Source organism: Artemia sp. Qi Xiang Cuo, chromosome 9, assembly GCF_049724085.1.
Source record: "Artemia sp. Qi Xiang Cuo chromosome 9, ASM4972408v1, whole genome shotgun sequence".
NCBI lineage: Eukaryota > Metazoa > Arthropoda > Branchiopoda > Anostraca > Artemiidae > Artemia > Artemia sp. Qi Xiang Cuo.
In genome coordinates, this window is record NC_142802.1 from 14,074,405 (window position 1) to 14,093,338 (window position 18,934).

Consider the following 18,934-nt stretch of genomic DNA (forward strand, 5'->3'; position numbering starts at 1 on the left):
CTTTACTTGGCTCTTGTTCTACACTACTATCGAGGCTTAGATCTCGCTTATTCGAGTTCTGATAGTGGTTATCCTCGACCTCGCTCCCAAAAGCTGATTCAAATTCTGACACAACAATCTCTATTGACAAAGATCTTATTCTTGTATCTCCTGATTGAGACCGGAAACTGCTTGTTCTTTCCCTGCAAGTTTGGGAGCTCGTTCCCTCCGCTGGATTGTTTGTGGCTTCAACTTGGGTACTTCGATTATATGATTGCACAGTGCCAATTTCTCTATTATACTCGTAAGTGGTTTCATTAACTTTTAACTTCATTCCCTTCCACTTAGTTTTCAGGTTCTTCGTGCATGCCTCTTGATGCATCGGTTTTAATTTGTTTTTAATCTCTCATTCTTCAGGTAAATAATCTGGAGTCACAAACACTCTTTCCTGTCCAAAAACTCTACCGCTGTGCAAAACAATGTCTCTTTGAAACGAACTTGAAAACTTAATAAATGTAGAACGTTGTCCGGATTTTGATGGAAGTCTGAAAACATCCTGTAAATCGTGAGGCTGGATATTACTTTAGGGAACCCTTCTTGCAAAATAATGCGCTAACTCTTCTTTAAAAGAATTATCAGCTTTGCTTTCTAGCAACCCATAAATTACTAAGTTCTTCCTTCGAGTTTCTTTCTCAAGAATTCATTTATTGTTTCTCAGGTGGGATAACTGTCCAAATACCCATAAGTCACACTTTTTTTGCGCACTTCTTTCGACAGAAAATAATCAAGTCTTTCTTACCCACAGCAAGCTTATCACTTTCACTAATCTGTTAAAGTTAACTATTTCACTTCTTATGTAACTTCTATTATTCCTGAATTAATTAAAGTTCATGGCAGTGAAATAATGAAATTCCGAAGTGTTTTGAAATATCCAAAAATAGGTGTTTTCGCTTCGAAGATTGAATGAAGACTCAATGTTATATCTATGGTTAATTTTATTAAATTGAGTACTAATACTACTGCTTTGATTACTATTACAACTGTACCTAAGGGTATGAAGGTGAATTAGCACTTAACTGTAAAATTTTGTTTTTATGGTTTCACTTTTATAGCTTCAATAAATCAAAAATGACTAACATTTTAAGGAATAAATATCCACATATGTAAAATAACTGACAATGCATATTTAGTTATTTTTTTTTTAGTAAAGTGCCAATTATGTTCTGGCATAAAGGTTGTGATCCCTACTCATGTTAATTTTAGCTCGTTTTGAGTTTGAATAGGTTATTTGTTATAATTTCTGTTTGTTTTGGATTTTAATTATTTATTGATGCTTATTTGTGGGAGTTTTACGCTTGGTAGTTTATTTTTCTCTATTTTCGCTTATTTTTGGTTCATTGTAGCTCTTTATTTTCTACGAACGCTGTGATTTCAAGCGAAAAATTTAAATTATCTTAGCATGGATAATGCGGAAAATTCAAAAGACAGAACAAAGAACTTTTTTAAATGTCTTGATTCTTTCCCGAAAACTTTTGATCCATGTAAAAAGCATTCAGCTTCAGGAGGAACAGGTAGTCATATTTTGTATCAGTGGTTCACCACTAACATAGTTGAACTTAGGCCAGCCTAATTGGCTTGTAGGCTAGGCCTATTGTGGGTCTAGGGCATTGGCTCCAAAATGATTTAGTTAAAATTCTACTTTGGCGATCTTGGAAAGGGGTTAGGTTAGTAAAAATGAAGCTTTCAGGAATGGGTCTACAGGTTAAAGTAGCCTATGTCCAGGGAATGTATTTTGAAGTACTTCTCCCTCTAAAAGGCCATGAAATTTGCCTACATGACTCGTAGGCAAACAACATCTTGCAGTTAGGTAGACAACAAGATTTTGCCTTAATTTTCAGTCATCAGATTCTTTTTCTGTGGCTTTAGTTCTGAAAATGCAATTCCTCTTATTTGAGTAGAATTTTAAGCCATATCAATGTTGTTTTTCTTCAAAATTTAGGAAATGTATTTGAAAATCTTTAAAACCTTATAAATTGGGATAGAGCAAAGTTGTTAAGCTGAAAACAATTTTGTTGCACTTCACTTAAGCAGAAGATCTGTTTTGCAAGTTTCACTTTTTATAACCCACAGATTTTTAAAGGTCATCAAAGGTCAGGACCTTCTAGAGGGAGAAGGAGTAGAGGTAGGTACTTCTATTCCTTCTCAGTAGGCACTAGTAGAGGTAAGAGGTAGGTAAAAAATTCAATAGCCTAGATATAGATATGTCATGTAGTCAAATTTTGGGACCCTCTAGAGAGAGAAGGAGTGGAGGTAGGTACTTCAAAATACCTTCCTGGAACATACTTTAGCCTGTTGACCCATCCATGAAAGTTTCATTTTCCTAACCTAACCCCTTTCCAAGATAGCAAAAAGCAGCTAAAGTAGAATTTTACCCAATTTTGGGTCATGCCCTGCCTAGGCATTTCTAAAATCCTGATGCCCCCTTGTGATATTTAAATTTTGTTACTCAAAATTTTATGCATAGGCAATTCACCTAATGGAAGTTTAAAAGTTTATTAATTAGGTATCTCTTTTAAAGTTGTCCTCTTGGTGTATTCTATGCAAATGAACTGTATCTGTTGTCTGTATGCAACACCTTTATAAACTGTTATCTGTATAATAAATAAACTGTATAAAATAAACTGTTGTCTGTATGCAACACCTTTCATAGAATGCATGACATTGTTGCAATACTATTATGTATCTGTTTTGCCTTTTAAATGTATGTGAATGTGATGTAACTTAAATGAAGTTTTTTAAATTTTTTTCTTAAATTAAAGCACCATTGACAAGTATGTCTAGCTAGAATACCAAGTCTAGACACATGTCTGGCCAGAATTTAATGTCTAGGCAACAATTGTTCACAAGTAAAATTTGGTGCTTAGCTAGATATGCTAGAGAAGGTGCTTGACTAGACATTGAGTTCTAGACTCTAGAACTCAATGTCTAGAAAGCCAATTCTCTAGTATAAAGAAGCTGCTTGACCAGTTTCTTGTGTCATGTTTGCATCATTCATGATTGAAATTCTCAAGTGTTTATTATATAACCAATAAGTACCCAAATTTCGCTATAGTGGTAAGTTTGAACTTAATCCCTCCCCCAGCTTAATATTCAAATATATAACCTGAATTAGTATATATAGGGGTGGGGTAAAGTTAATTTCCAATGCAAATGCATGTTAGCTTTGTATTCAGGATGCAATTCTGACTACAGAGGTAAGTTTATTTCTTAGCTACCTGAATAGTCTGTTAATATAAACATTACCTGCTGCCTTCTTAATGGTCTTTCCAAATGTAGTAATCATGGGCAAACTTCTGTTTGAATCTTTGAAGGTGCCCTAACAGGTAACTTTATACCTTTTTGATTGTTTTTAGATGAATTTAAGGTTAAATTAAATAAAAAAACAAGTTTTTTCAACTGAAAGTAAGGAGCAACATTAAAACTTAAAGCAAACAGAAATTATTATGAATGTAAAGGGAGTTGCCTCTTTCTCAACACCTTGCTCTTTATGCTAGAGTTTTTAGTACTTTTGAAAAAGTGTCTTATTGTTCTAATTAAACAGCCCTTGTGTTTCAGAAGTCATTCTTAAAGAATTGGGACAAAATTCAAACTTTAGCGTAAAGAGCAGGGTGTTGAGGAGGGGACAATCCCCTTTATATATGTAATGATTTCTGTTTGTTTTAAGTTAAAATGTTATTCCTTACTTTCAGTTGAAAAAACTTGTTTTTTTATTTAATTTCTGATCATTTTTCAAATAATGCCAGGAAATCTGGCCCCACCTCCATGGAGAAAGCTCCTCCCCACCAAAATATCCTCTAGACAATTTGATCCCAGTGAAAAATTTACCCCAGACAATTACTCTTAACCACTCTGTGCATAAAATTGAGATGGAAAAGAGAAAGCAGGACATATATAAAACAAAAGAAATGTATAAGAATTTTAGCAAATTACCCCAGTGTATAATTTCCTTTGACAAGTTCACTCCCGGGAAACTTCCCTCCCCATGGAAAAACTCCCAACAAAAAATTTGTCCCCCCACCTGAAATGTATGCATACATCCCAATAACAAATACTATGTGCAAACAATGGGCAAATTTATAACTTAAAGACCTTTCCCTTGTGGCTGTGAGGGGGGGGGGGGTCATATTATGCCTGAAGGCATATTTATTGGGCCTTTCAACTATGATGAACAAAACTGCTATCTCAAAATTTTTATTGGACGATTTTGGGAAAAAATAGGGGGGGAGGGGGCCTAGTTGCCCTCCAATTGGTTTGGTCACTTAAAAAGGGCACTAGAACTTTTAATTTCCTTTCTTATGAGCCTTCTCCTGATATTCTAGGATCACTGGGTTGCTATGATCACCCCCTGGGGAAAACAACAAATAAACACTCATTTGTGATCTTTCTTCTTGCAAAAAATACAAAATTCCACATTTTTGCAGATAAAAGCTTGAATCCTGTTCAATAGAGTTCTCTGATGTGCTGAATCTGATGGTGTGATTTTCATTAAGATCACTTGAATTTTAGGGGGTGTTTCCTCCTTTTTTTCGAATATCAGGAAAATTTTCTCTGGCTCGTAACCTTTGATGGGAAGAATGAAACTTAATGAAATTTATATATTTGAAATCAGTATAAAAAGGCAATTCTTTTGATATATCTATTTGTATCAAAATTTAGTTTTTTAGAGTTTTGGTTACTATTGAGCAGGTTCGCTCCTTACTTACAGTTTGTTACCACAAACGGTTTGAAAATTAGTTGAAAACTCACAATTCAATTATAAATCTATTACTTTAAAGTAATATTCTCCTAAGGCATTACATTTAATCACATTTCTAGCAAGATAAAGTGGTGTTGAACCTTCTATAGAAAGTCTACTAATTTTTTCAATTGACCCACTTATGAGAGCTAAAAAATAGATATATTCTATGAATCAAAATTCCACCCTGAATCAAAATAAAACATAGATTTCTTTCAGAAATGAACTTTATCCCCACTCATAATGTATGAATATATAGCCTGAGTTGTATAAATGCAATTAATTCTCTCTAAGTCACTCTTTTCTTCAAATTTATTTAACAGTTAGTCAAATAATGGAAAATTAATCATATATATACAGCTTAGGGCATATACTTACAAATAAGCGGAGGTGGGTTAAAGCTAATTTTTACAGAAATGAATGACATATTTGGATTCAGGATGAAATTCTGATTCTAAAAACATGTCTAGTTCTTATCTATTTCATTAAGGATTTAATTGAGCAATTTATTGAAAATCATGCTGGTGGCGTTTCAAGATTAAATTCTGTCCTAGTTTCCATTCAGTATTGGCCCAGTTTTGATCAACTCCTTTCTTAAAGGCTTCTATTGTTTGAGACTGAGTAGTGGCTTCAGACAGGCTGTTCAAGAGTAGGATAGAATAGACTGAGAAGAAGTGTTTGTGCTCTTGTCTTGTAAAATAGGGGATCTGCAGCTTCCATGTTTGTCCTCTTGTGGTAGTTAAGAGGGACAGGGAGAAGGCATGAATTAATAGGTCACTCTCCAGCAACTTGCTAGTTGTTGTTACATATCCTCTATTTCTACAGTATACTAAAGTGGAGAGTTTAAGTGAGGTGAGACACATAAGAGTATTAAGTTTAATCTCACAGAGAATATTGAAGAAGCAAATAAAACAATGCTGTGTGCATTGAGTTTTTTCAAAGTTGGGATTCTGCAATATCCCAGGCACAGCTAAGAGTAATAAGTTGAAACTTTTAGAGAATATTCAAGGTGATAGTGAACTTGAAGGTTTTGTCTTGCTTTGTTGCTCTTCTTTGAACACCCCAGTTTCTTTACATCCATCTTATAGCTGGGAAAGACTGGGGTCATGCTAAATCACAGGCAAGGGTAGGCCATGGCTTCATAAAGTTTCATCACCACACATGGCTTCCTGGTGAATGTTTGTTTTATGAGGCTTTGTTTCTTTTGCAACTTGTGCTTGTATATGACAACAAAACTTCACCTCATAGTTAGCAATGCCCCCTTGTCACTTTTCCTCACCAACTGCCCAAAAACTGGGCATCTCTTAAACAATATGGATCTTTTGGATTGTTGTATCCAAGATATAGGATTTTGTATTTTGAGGCATTGAAGTGTACACACTAAGACACTGACTCATTCCAAATGGATACAATCCAATTATATAAACATTTAATTTACAAAAGTTATTCTAAAGTCCCAAATATTTTCATGATGTCTACACAAAAGGTTACATTTCTAACTAACAAGGATAAACAGAAAAATTGAGCAGAAAATAAGATTGCTTTCCTTATTTGGAAATGATCAACAACAAGCTAAATTATGCACTGCTTCAATTGAGAAAACTATAAAATCAGGCTAAAAAATAAAATGAGTAAACTAAAAAAAAAGAGGAAACGTTCCTTTGTTGATGCAGTTATGCTGATTTTTTAATGCCTCTTTTTGTTTGTTCCCTGTCATTTTTGTAGAAGGAAACTAATATGCAATATTTTTTACACAAAAATAAGAAAACATAAAAAATAAATTTAATTTTTTAAAAAGGGTGATTTTAGCCTGTAGAAAAAGCAATAAGATCAAAACAAATGTTTTGTCAATGAACTCCATGAAGCCATCCTCAGTGCCAAGAAAAACAACGTTTTGAAGTGAACATTAATAAAGCAGGAGAAACACAGAATCAAACAAACAAAAAACCAAGCATAAATAAACAAACAACTTTTCACATATTAGATTGGGCAAGGATTCACTCCCTAGAAATTAATTAAGCTTGTCTACTGACCTGATTTTTTATTAATACAGTTTTATTAATGCAGTTATCATAATTTGGATTAATAGGGATATCTCTAATGTCTTTATTTAAAGCAATGTCTCTATGTATTTTTGAATTCCAGTTACCTCCCTAAGAGGCTATGGTAAACTATTTACTGTGGAAATTCAAATTACCTCATCAGAAAAAAATTGAATGATCTTGAAGTTCAAAACCATGGAGGTTCAAGGCAGAGTCAAACTCATCCTTTTTATTTTCAGATTTTATATATCAATTTATTGAAAGCTTGTTGATTTTCTCTCAACTATTGACAGGTTGTTTCAATGTAAAACTTCCTACAAGATGTTGGGACTGTATTTCAAAGTTTTGAAACCCATTTTTTGGATAAGGGTGCCTTCAGATTGTTTGCCTAAGTTTAGATTGAAGCACAAAGAATAAGGAAGAATTAATTCCCTTTTGCAATCTTGGAGAAAATTAAGTTAACAAATAAGCTTTGCATGTTTTTTAACAGGATTGAAAAAAAAATTATCTAAAACAACATTAGTCAAAAGCTCCCTGTAAGCTTGACATAAAAATGTTCTGAGACCATACTGGAATATATGACATTTGACAAAAAAAATGTAGTTGAAAAAAATAAACAAGGAAAAAGGGGTGATTTTCAGCCAGCAGAAAAAAAAGACAGAAGGAGACATTTCAGCAAGGATCTCCATGAAGCTGTTCTCAATGCTGAAAAAAAACACAAACTAATAAAAAAAAAACTTACCTCTTGAACTGGACATTAACAAGCAGGAGAAATATTGAATCAAACAGACGAAAAATCAAGCCAGAATAAATTAATGACTATTCACAAAAAATTAGATTGGCCAAGAACTATCTCCCTAACAACTGTTAGCTTGTCTGCTGATCCGATTTTTATTAATATGGTCAAATGATTTTAGTTTGAAATGAGAAAGAATATAACTTTCATAGTTTAATAGTTACTTTCAAATTGCTTTCATAGGAATATCTCTAATGTCTCTATTTAAAGCAAGGTCTCTATTTATGTATCTTTTAATTTCAATTGCCTCTTAAAAGATTGTGGTAAACAACTTTCTGTGGAAATTAAAATTGCCTAGTTAAAATGAATTAAATGCTCTGGATGTTCAAAATGTAGAATTTGTTTTTTATTTGGTGGCTTATCTTCCTCTAGAATAGTTATAAAGTTTGGACTAAAATGACCATGCACAAGAAACTGTGCATGAGGTTAAAGAATTACAAGACATGATATGAAAGATAAATAATTTATGCATCACAGAATAAAGAATTTCTAGTCTTAAAAGCCCATAATTTCTTTTTTTAGTATAAAACTGGTTTTTCGTGTCTTTCAATCATATGTAAATTAGATCTGTATCAGTCAAAGAATGAAGTTCTGAATAATTCATTCATATTCCTTGTATTTGTTAGACATTAGGTTATATTGTTCAAATTTATTGCTGAGATACATGAGGAACTATGTCAAAGAAACTTGCTGGAACTATTTGATTGGCTGTTGTAACTATCAATGAGAACTTGTTTGCTTGTAACTTAGTTCCTCCTGGGCCATCTGTGGGACACATAGTATCGAAACAGTAAACTTTATATTTTCAAGGGTGCAACTCTGTTTTTCTTTAACATTTTATTACAAACGCTAAATTGGCAGGAAGATAAGATTCACACTATCCTAAAAAATGTTGTGAATATTTGTAGTGGGCTGTATACTCATCCATCACTTTGGCAAATTTGAGCAATGCATTTTAATTATTGATACAAATAAGTATTTATGGCTGTTTGAAGGGAGTTTTTAGAATTTTTGGTTACCATTTTCTATTGGCAAAAACTAGGATCAAGGTATCACTTTAAGGGCTAGGATTGGTGATAAATACAATGAGTATAGAGTATACTTGGAAGTGGGCAAACCAAGATTAGAATATTTGAAGCTACAGTGATGACAGTGGTCAAATATGGTTTTGAAGCATGGGTGCTCTGGAAAACGGAGGAAGATTTGCTAGATATTTCCCAGAGAAATTGCCTACAGATTGTTTTGGGTACCCAACTGAATGACACTATTTCATACAGTAAGCTGTACAAAAAGTGTAGTTCAATCCTGCTTTCTAGTGCCATAATGAGATAAAGATTAATATGGCTAAGGCATGTTCTGCAGATGAAGGATGACAGATTTCCAAAGATTGTCATTTCAGGCCAACCATCTAGGGCTAAACGGAAAGCAGGTCATCTATGGTTGAGGTAGAAGGATGCCATAAAAAAAAAGTTTAAATGAAATGGAAACTTCGTGGGATGTTGTCAAGAGGGAGGCTTCAAATAGATTAGGATGTAGGAGGAGTTTGCGTAGTTGTGTCGGCCTAAGGTGGCTTGGTGCTATGGTGAGTTGGTAGTAATAGTAGTATTATGTCTTGGGAAAAATTGGCCACCAAGAGAGGCGGGACTTTACCATCACCAGTCTGGAATTAACTTTACACTTGCTCTAGGAAATTTTCTTATAGGCAATGAGCTTTTTTTTGGGGTGGGGGAGGAGGGAGGGCACTTCTGGTCTTGCCCCCCCTAGTTAAGCCTATAAGTAAAGAGTAAAGAAAAAATGCCATTATAGGCATCTTAAGATTTTACTAGTAATAGGCCTACAATCAATCTAGATTAACTGTAGGGGTTACCTCAAACAAATTGCAACAGTTTTGACTTTGGTATCATTTAAATCATAAAAAATTCTCTACACCATGTGAAAAATAAGTCAAAATTGGCTGAGGCAAAATTGAAGCTTTTTGTCTTTTCTTCTAAAATAAAAAAAAACTTAAAAAAATAACTTGCACTTTTAAAAAGTTGGTGATAGAAAAATCTGGTACATTGATCACAAATATGGATTCAGTCCTGTGTTTTGACTATCCCTGAGTCGTTTGCCCCCCCCCCCAAACACACACATGCAAAAGACAAAGCATTCATTGAAAAAGTCATGTCCTAGTATCTTGCATATTTTGCCCCTCCCCCCTACACCCAATCAAATAAATGGTTTTGCACACTTTTGCCGAAATTGGAGTTTGAAAGAAAGTGTAAGCAGTATGCTTACTGATCAACTTTGGCTTCTAGTTAATTTTTAGTTACATTCACCCATGACTGTCCATCCACGCGTATTTCTCCAAATTCTTGATTGATGCATTGAATTTGCTGAGGTTTTGCTCCTTCTATTTTGAAGTTTTGAGGCTTGAGAAAATACTGCTGTTTATTATGGAATCAAACTGCAAGGAATTACTTCTGACAGTCTGGTCTGATTGTAGAAATACCTTCCATGGCATGGGCATAATTGCTGCTGTAACCCTAGGGCTAAATGTCACCTTAAAAAGTATCCTTAGTTGGGAGGTTACCTCTGAGTAGATAAATGCAGCTGGTAGAATCTGAATCGCACATAGAAAGTCAAATGATTCTGTCCTTTCGATAATGTATTATGATTTTCTTCATCTAGGATTTGAAGAGGATAAGATTTTAAACTTAGATAGTCTTTGGTTTATGTTTTGGCATCTTGAACAACCTGGGCAAGGTTGTGGCAAAACCATGCAATCAGTCATGGTTGGAGACAATCCTGGTAAAGCCAGCATTGTCTTTCTTCTTATGATAGATCTTCCTTCAAGTGACAAGGATTGTATCCTTTCTACACTGACATTCATTGCCCATCAGGATGAATGGTACAGATTTACTCTGGTTGTAACTTTTGACCAGCTGTTGCAGTGGAAGTCCATGAAGATTATTGCTGCAGAAGGACCTGGAAGTAGCATTGCAAAAGTAGTGGTTAGACTAGGAGGGTTCCACAACCTTATGAGTTTTGCTGGTCCCATTGGATCTTTGATGGATGGATCTGGACCGAAAGAAAGCTTTGAATTAATTTATGCTTCTGGTACAGTTCCTCATCTTCTATGTGGTAAGGCTATTCTCGAGCAGTGCGAGCCCATACCATTGTAGACGCAGTACTTCACTTGATTCTGATAAACGAACTTGTAGATGAGGATTCAGGTACAGAACTTGAATTGAATATAGATCTTGCATTGAATACTGTTCAGCTTAGTGAAATCAAAGACCTATATGAGAAAGTAATGGATAGATGAGCTTCTCTTGAACACTTCTCCCATGCTTTAAGTCTCATGAAAGTCATGAGACTTAGTTTCTATACGGTAGGGTGTCAAACCTACCGACATGCTTGACAGTTACCAACATCGAGTTTTTCAGCAGAAAGTAGCAACATCTACAACTTCTGTCCATCCCCAAGATCAACCTCCTACTTCAGCAGCAGCGAAATTTCACTTTTTCTGAACCTTTAACTAAAGTACAAGATTGAATTGGGCTTCAGGGACCTATCCTAGATCCTGAGAATTGGGAATGGAGACTCCAGAATGGCATGCTGTACTCTATTCTCATGGACCTTCCAGCAGCACCAAAAAAATTCTCACTGGTGTGAAGTGTGGTTGTAAGGGATCATACGATAGTAACTGGTGCATCTGGTATCGAATATGACATTGCTTGCAAATTTTGCTAAGGAACTAGTTGCTCTAATGCTCAGGTCGAAATTGAAGATGAAGAAGACATGCGATTAATTAAACAAATGTGATGAATCTCCAGTCCTTTTGCAATTTCAAATTATCTGTGTGTTTTTTTTAAACTTAAAACCAATGATTTAGGTAGTTGTGAGAAGTTGCTTATTTGGAAGGTCACGTGGAGGGGATTGTTTCAAATTGACATGAACACAACTTTTTTTCTGCAGTAACAGTCAAATTTTATCTGTATGAATTCAATTTCGCTTGGTGTTGCTCTCAGACCTATATTGGTGCTTGAATTAGGGGAGACTAAAAATGAACGTTTAAAACAAGAACAAAGTGCATATTCGTAATCTACGTACCAGATTTACCTATTACCGACTTTCGGTCCTAAATGATTTACTAGATGGTGTTATTAGTTGTCCTGAAGACCAGCTCAAGTTTCCTAGAATTTTTTTTCTGTATTCTTCTAATGCTTGCTTTCATTCTGGCTCTGTCCTTAAAGTTTATAGCTTTAAGCAAGAAATTTCAAATACTTTATGGTATTATAAGCCAACTGTAAATTCCAATTATGGTAAATAGTTTTCAAACAGTTCCTAGTAACAAACTGTAAGTAAGGTGCGACCCGGCTCAGTGGTAACCAAAATTCTAAAAAACGAAATTTTTATACCAATAGATATATAAAAAAATTGGCTTATTATGCTGATTCCAAATATATAAATTTCATTTAGTTTAGTCTTACCCCACAAAGGCTAGGAGGAAACACCCCTTAAAAGTCATAGAAGGTTAATGAAAATCACACCATCAGATTCAGTGTATCAGAGAACTCTACTGTAGAGGTTCCAAGCTCCTATCTACAAAAATGTGGAATTTCGTGTTTTTTGCCAGAAGAAAGATCACAGATGCATGTTTATTTTTTTCCAAAGGGTAATTGTATCAACCCAGTGGTCCTAGAATGTCGGGAGAGGGCTCATTCGAATGAAAATTAAAAGTCATAGTGCCCTTTAAAATGTCGAAAAAGATTGGAGGGAAACTAGGCCACCTTCCACGTGACTTTTTTCCTCAAAATCGGCTGATCAAAATTTTGAGATAGCCATTTTGTTCAACATAGTTGAAAAGCCGAATAACTATGTCCTTGGAGATAACATGACCCCATAGCTCCTGGGGAAAGGTCTTTAAGTTATAAAATTTGCCCATTGTTTATGTATAGTATTTGATATCAGAAAGTATGCAGACATTTTTCGGATGGGGGGACGAATTTTATGCTGTGGAATTTTCTACGGGGAAAATTTTTCCATGGGGAAGAAAGTTTCCAGGGGGTGGATATTTCAGGGGAAATTTTACACTGGGGGAATTTTCCAGAATTCCTGTACGAAATTCTTCTTATGTCTTGCTTTCTCTTTGCCGACTCAATTTCACACATGGAGATGTTTGTCCAAAGGATATTTGTCCAAGGAACTTGTCACCAGGATTGAATCGTCTAGAGAATAAATCCGTGCAAAGGAGGGATTTTTCCGCGGAAGTTTAGCCAGATTTCCTGGCATTATTTAAAAAGCAATCAGAAATTGAATAAAAAAAATAAGTTTTTTCAACTGAAAGTAAGGAGCAATATTAAAACATAAGACGAGCAGAAATTGTTAGTATAAGAGGGGAGTTTCTCCTCCTCAACATCTCACTTTTTATGCTAAAATTTGAATTTTTGTCCCAAATTCTTTAAGAACGACTCCAGAAACACTATGTTCTTTTAATTAGAATTATAAGAAGCTTTTTTAAAAATACTAAAAAAAACTTAGTGTAAAGAGTGAGGTGTTGAGGAGGAGCAGCTCCCCTCATATACGTAGTAATTTCTGTTCGTTTTAAGTTTTCATGTTGTTTTAATTTTTAATGTACTCCTTACTTTCAGTTGAAAAAACTTAAGTTGAAAAACTGAATTTAAGAGCTTTGCTCTTATTCTTCAAAATTCAACAAATAGTGCCGGTGTATTAAAGTCAGGGTCTTGGATTGGGGGTGTCATTGGTTCTACTACCCTACGGAAAGTGTCAAAACTCAGAAAAGATGCTTTTTTAGGGCACCATTTTTTTCTGGGAGAGGAGCCCTTCAAAGTAATCTCAGAGGAGGAATTGTTCAAACCTATCTCTGCATGCAAATATTTCACAGCTTTAAAATGAATGAAAATTCTGAACGTTTGGGTCCAAAAACCTGCCTAAAATAGTCCCATATTGCTGAAAATGTAGCTTTTGATCTAAGGCTCTTTTTTTCTTTTTTAGTATCCATTTTATGCTGGTTTGTAATTGTATACCTTGTGGTGTCGGAAGTGAAAGATTATCTTAATCCTGGGACAAAGTTCAAATTTATTCCTGATTCGGAACTTTTTGAAAAAGTTGAGTTGAATGTTGATTTCACGGTGGCCACACCATGTGCTTGTAAGTATTTCATACAAATTTTTGCTGATCTATTTTACAATGCCCAACATGTAAGTTAGTAATCCTAACCTAATTTTTCAAATTGTTTTAGGTTTAAAAATGCAGTTATTATCTTATATGTGGGGAAAAATTTTCAGCGGGGGGGGGGGGATTTTCCATGAAGGAGGAGTTTTCTGCTGGGAAGAATTTTTTTGTGGGAGAATTGTCTATTGGAGAATTTTCCAGGTACTTTAAATTAAAAATACTAACGTTATTTATGCGGGGAGATTCTCTGCGGAGGGGGAGTTTTCGTTGAGGGGATTTTTCCGTGTGGGGGTTTTTGCTTGAATCTCTTTTCTTTTAAGAATGCAGCATTCGACTGGTAGTGCCCCATCGTGAAAAATAGCAGCAACGCGCGACAGGTAAGCTAGTCTCTCATAAGTTTGATCTGACAATGTTGATGTCAATACTTAGGCCATACCTTACAGATGTTATTTTAATAAATCTCTGATAAATTTCTTCAATGGCAACCGTCAGGATTAAGGAGGAGGGTTCGTCATGGAAACATCCTGCTTTTGTACATGAGTCAAACCACTCCACTCCCACAACATTCTGGCTACCCGATTGGGGAGATGGTAACAGGATAGTGATAAGACCAGGTATGGTACTCATATTCAATGCCCGTGTGTCTATGGAGGCAAGGAAGACTCTAAGCTATAAAATAAGCCAATTACACGTAAATTTCTTAATGCTTTAAATTCTTTACGTAATGTAAAACAACTTTAGTGAGATTGAAATATAATTAAGTAGGTGAATTCAGTAAAATCCCCTATAAAGTATATAAAGAGGATCAAGGTAGTCGAGCGTTGAAGGAGGATGAGGACGTCACTCCCTTCCTCCTCTTCCCCAGAATTGAGATCATGAACTTACTGGGTGAAGTGGTGCGATTTTACTGCAGTTTTACTGAAACGTCGAGGATATTAAGGAGGAAGGGACGGGGTGACGTCAGTCGACCTGGAACTCCCTGAATCCCAAGATATATTTTTATGAATATACTGCTTAGCTGTAATGACTTAGATTGCTCAATTTAGTCAGTTAAAAATGTCACTAAAATGACCACTCAGCTAGTAAAATTATTTGCCCCCTCCCATCCCTCATGTAGTTTTGCTTCTACTGGGGATCCAGAAAGTACGACTCCTTTTTTCGGATGCCTTCTGTATGCCTAAGCTAATTTAAAGGGAAGCTTTAAATAGACTGGGATGGAGGAAGAGTATGCCCAGCTGTGTTGGTCTCAGGTGCCTTATTGCTGCAGTGAGTTGTTGTTTTAGTTAGATCCTTATTATATATACACATTTTATGTATTTTCGTCTTTCAGTTTTGGGTGCAGATGTGGTAGACACCACAGACCAGTCTGCTATTTTGTTTGGACGACTTCATGAAGAAGAAACTTGGTTTGAACTTGATTATCGTCAAAGAATGCACTTCGATACATTGCGAAGAACAAATCGTTATCTAAGTGACGAATATCACACATTGAAACATCAAATATGGAAATCTGACTATGCCTATTTTTTCTCTGGTATGCCTAGCAAGGTAAGACGTAAAGTGTATTCGTAAATCTGAAGATATTTCCTTCATTATGACTGAAATGGACAGTGGTGCTAATTGATATCAATGCTGGGGAGGGATAGGGGAGGGCAAAATATATATTTTAAAATCTAAAGAGGGATTTTATTTTCGTTTTTTTCTATGGAAATAATAAAAAGGACATTTTTCAATGAGAACATAAAAAATAATCTTATTTTTCAACACATGGGAGGGGAGGCAAAATTAAGGAGGGGGTGAATGCCCCCTCCCAAATTGGCACAAATGGCAATGGGGCGAATGTATGTTTTATTAGTAATGTGGGGACCGATCCATCAAGATTAAAAAAAAAAAATAGAATCGTGAAAACCTTCTACTGTGCTATTGTAAGTGTTGGAGATGACTAAACCTATGAATGGTCGTAGAATATTGGGTGAGCACTCGTTTAAATTAGAAATTTGAATTCTAATGCCCCTTTCTAACTTCCAAGTACTGGTCTCGATTCTTTTGTGTAGCCAAGAAACACTTTTTGCACAAATAAGGCAGTAATACACTATTTGCCGTTCTATTCTACTATCTGCATCCTTATTGCAACTACCATCCTCTTTATAACTCTACAGCTAGTAATTAAAGTAATAATGTACATTCTTAATATATACCATTGGTGGAAGTTTGAATCAGCCTCCTGCCAACTTAGCTGGCGATTGAGCTATAACTATTCACTAGCAAATTCTTCACAGCCAATTGTTGAAAGGTTTTTGTAAGGAGTAGGTAAGTCTTCAAATTTTTTTCTGGGGAAGATACATTTATGAAAGAAGCTAGTTTTGCCAGACATATAAAATTTCTCCAAATATTATAAATGCCGTACTTTAATAAATTGTTTGTCCTCTAGTGGAGAAATTAGGGGTGTCTGAGTTCTGGCAGAGATCAAGTTTTTTTCTCTAGATTCTCCAAAGTTTTTGCTCTCTCTTTGCTTAATCTTTAGGTCAGTCTATAAACTTATAGCTAGGTATGTTTCCATCCCTTACTATTTTGCCAAGTAAAAAAATATAAAAACGCCAATATAAACAAGGATATAATATTGTAAACATGACGGTACTCTACTCTGGTTGGGTCATCTTGTAAGTTTGCCACCATACATCTACGTGAGTTCTTATATAATTAGTATTTGATGATTTAGGAACAAGGTACCAAGGTGTTCGACCCAACTGTGTTCGACCAATATGTGCCATGAAAGAACAGTTTATGTGGCTTGAAAATATACCCTTGAAAGATCTAACTCATAGGATAGTTTGCTATTATAGCCAGTAAGGACGAGGAGGAAGGGGAAGAAGACACCATAGATTATGTTAGACAAGGTTAAAACAGAGTCATATGAATTCTTAGGGGAATTTACGGGAAGCTTTAAGCAGTGATGAGTTTGTTGTAAATGACAATATATATTTAAAAGTTGTGATTTATCATAATATGAGCTTTTCATTTCCTCTAACTAAGATAAACAATGTGATAACGATAAGTGATTTTCTAAATTCTTTCTGTGATTCTGTGATAAGTGATTTAGCTTTTTTCTGTCTATAAGCGTGTGTCTTGTTTTGATGTTTTTATGACTTGATAGGTTCTTAAAAATGTTTGTTTTCTTTTTGTCACAAATAGCCAACTATGCTTCTTTTTTTACTCTCAAAGTAAGGGGTCTTGAAAAATTCCCGATCTGTTGCTCTCAATGGATGATTACCCCCAGTGCTCGAACTGTGACTAATCTAGAAAAGTAGTTTTTATTTAAATGTATCTTTCATAAACATTAACAGTAGGTCCCTAATCATGGAAATGATGTGGATAGTCGGGGTCGGCTGATGAATGGAACTAGGCTAGTTGGGAATGGCTGATTAAAATGTAGAAAAAAGCTTTTTTGTGTTTTTGTGACAAATGTTATCTTTACAGCATAGCCTGTTTAAATGTAATTATGCAGTCTCACAACACTTGTCTTAGATTGAATCTATCCATGGTTGAGTCTGTGTTTAATTAGATGTTCTAAATTTAAAATCCAAAGTCCAAGATTAGGCTCAAGCTTGAAATCTTTTTATGATTAGACTCCACTATTGGCTGTCAGTGCATTCAAATTAATCAGCATTGTATATGCCTAGAATATTCTTAGATTGAATCTCGCCATGGTTGAGTCTGTGTTTAATTTGATGTTCTAAATTTAAAATCCAAAGTCCAAGATCAGGCTCAAGCTTGAAATCTTTTTATGATTAGACTCCACTATTGGCTGTCACTGCATTCAAATTAATCAGCATTGTATATGCCTAGAATATTCAGGCTAATCACTTACTTAATAAGAAAAATTTAGTGGTTAATGAATCCTAGGTGGTAAAGTAGAGATTTCACATTGATTTAACGGTTGACGTGGGGATTAGCTGTCTAACTACTAGGTTATCTTATCATAGTTAGAATACGGCTGCGAGAATCCAAAAGGCGCTTTGTGACATTGTTTTGTAAAATCGGTATCCGTACCGCACTCTCTTTTAAACTCGGTATGCTTTATTAGGCCTGTTTTTTCACTCATCAAGGTGCTAAGATCTTACATTTTTTGTCAGAAAACGCTTAAAAGTGAACTAAGATCTTACCTCTTTTGTCGTTTTTATGCAAACATCTTTCATCATTCTGCTCTGATCAGCGGTCTGATAACAATGATGTGTATATCATTAAAGTCCTCTCATCGTGGTTCTATATAGCAGAACAGTGGCGTTCTTCACAGTTTTTGCTAACATCAGTGAGCTGTAAGATCTTAGAACAAAGATGAGTTGAAAAACGATAATCTTTGCAGAAAGATGCAAGATCTTAGTGCTAAAAAACGGCCCTATTGATTGGCTTAGTCATTTTTGCCTTATTTTATAAAACAATTCGTGATAACAAACTGTAAGTGAGGAGGGAGTCGGTCAAATAGTAACTGAAACTAAAAGCAACAGAATTCTCGATTAACAAAGGACACACCAAAAGAATTGGCTTTTTATGCTGATTCTAAGTGCCGGTACAAAAGATCTATTAAGTTTGATGCTACCATTTAAAAGCTATGGCCTTAAGAAAATTTGCCTGATCTTTGAAAAAGGGGGAAACATCCCCTTTAGTCAAGGAATCTTAATGAGAAGTGCACTATCAAAGTATCCTACTGTAGAGGTTTCAATATCCCATCTGCGAAAATGTAGATTTTTTATTTTCTGCCAGAAGAAAGATCACGAATGCGTTTGTTTTTTTTTTTTTTCCACGGGAGATCGTATCGAATAAATAGAAGATCAGAAGAAGGCTCATTTGAATTGAAATTCAAAGTTCTAGTGCCTTTTTTAAGTGACTAAACAGATTGGAGGGCAACTAGCCCTCCTCATATCAAAACTTTGAGATAGCCATTTTGTTCAACATAGTTGAAAGATTCAAAAACTATGCCTTTGGGGATGACATGACCCCTCACGGTCTCCGAGGCAAGGGCTGCATGGTATGAAATTTGTCCATTGTTTACTTACAGTGTGTTACAGGGAATTATTTGGTTAAAAAAAAAAGAAAAAAAACTGTCTTCCTAATTTAGTAGCTGAGATAAATGAGCACTTGAAC

General features: G+C 35.0%; 1 protein-coding gene across 1 annotated transcript in view; it reads left to right on the forward strand.

Moving 5' to 3' along the window:
- Positions 1 to 1,431: 1,431 nt before the first annotated feature.
- Positions 1,432 to 18,934, forward strand: part of LOC148948335 (endoplasmic reticulum-Golgi intermediate compartment protein 2) — a 43,472-nt gene continuing 25,969 nt past the window's right edge. Inside the window, exons 1-4 of the mRNA XM_089094894.1 lie at positions 1,432 to 1,550; positions 13,613 to 13,768; positions 15,123 to 15,340; positions 18,006 to 18,108. Coding sequence (XP_088951020.1) covers positions 1,439 to 1,550; positions 13,613 to 13,768; positions 15,123 to 15,340; positions 18,006 to 18,108 — 589 coding nt within the window. The 5' untranslated portion in view covers positions 1,432 to 1,438. The remainder of the gene's footprint in view (positions 1,551 to 13,612; positions 13,769 to 15,122; positions 15,341 to 18,005; positions 18,109 to 18,934) is intronic.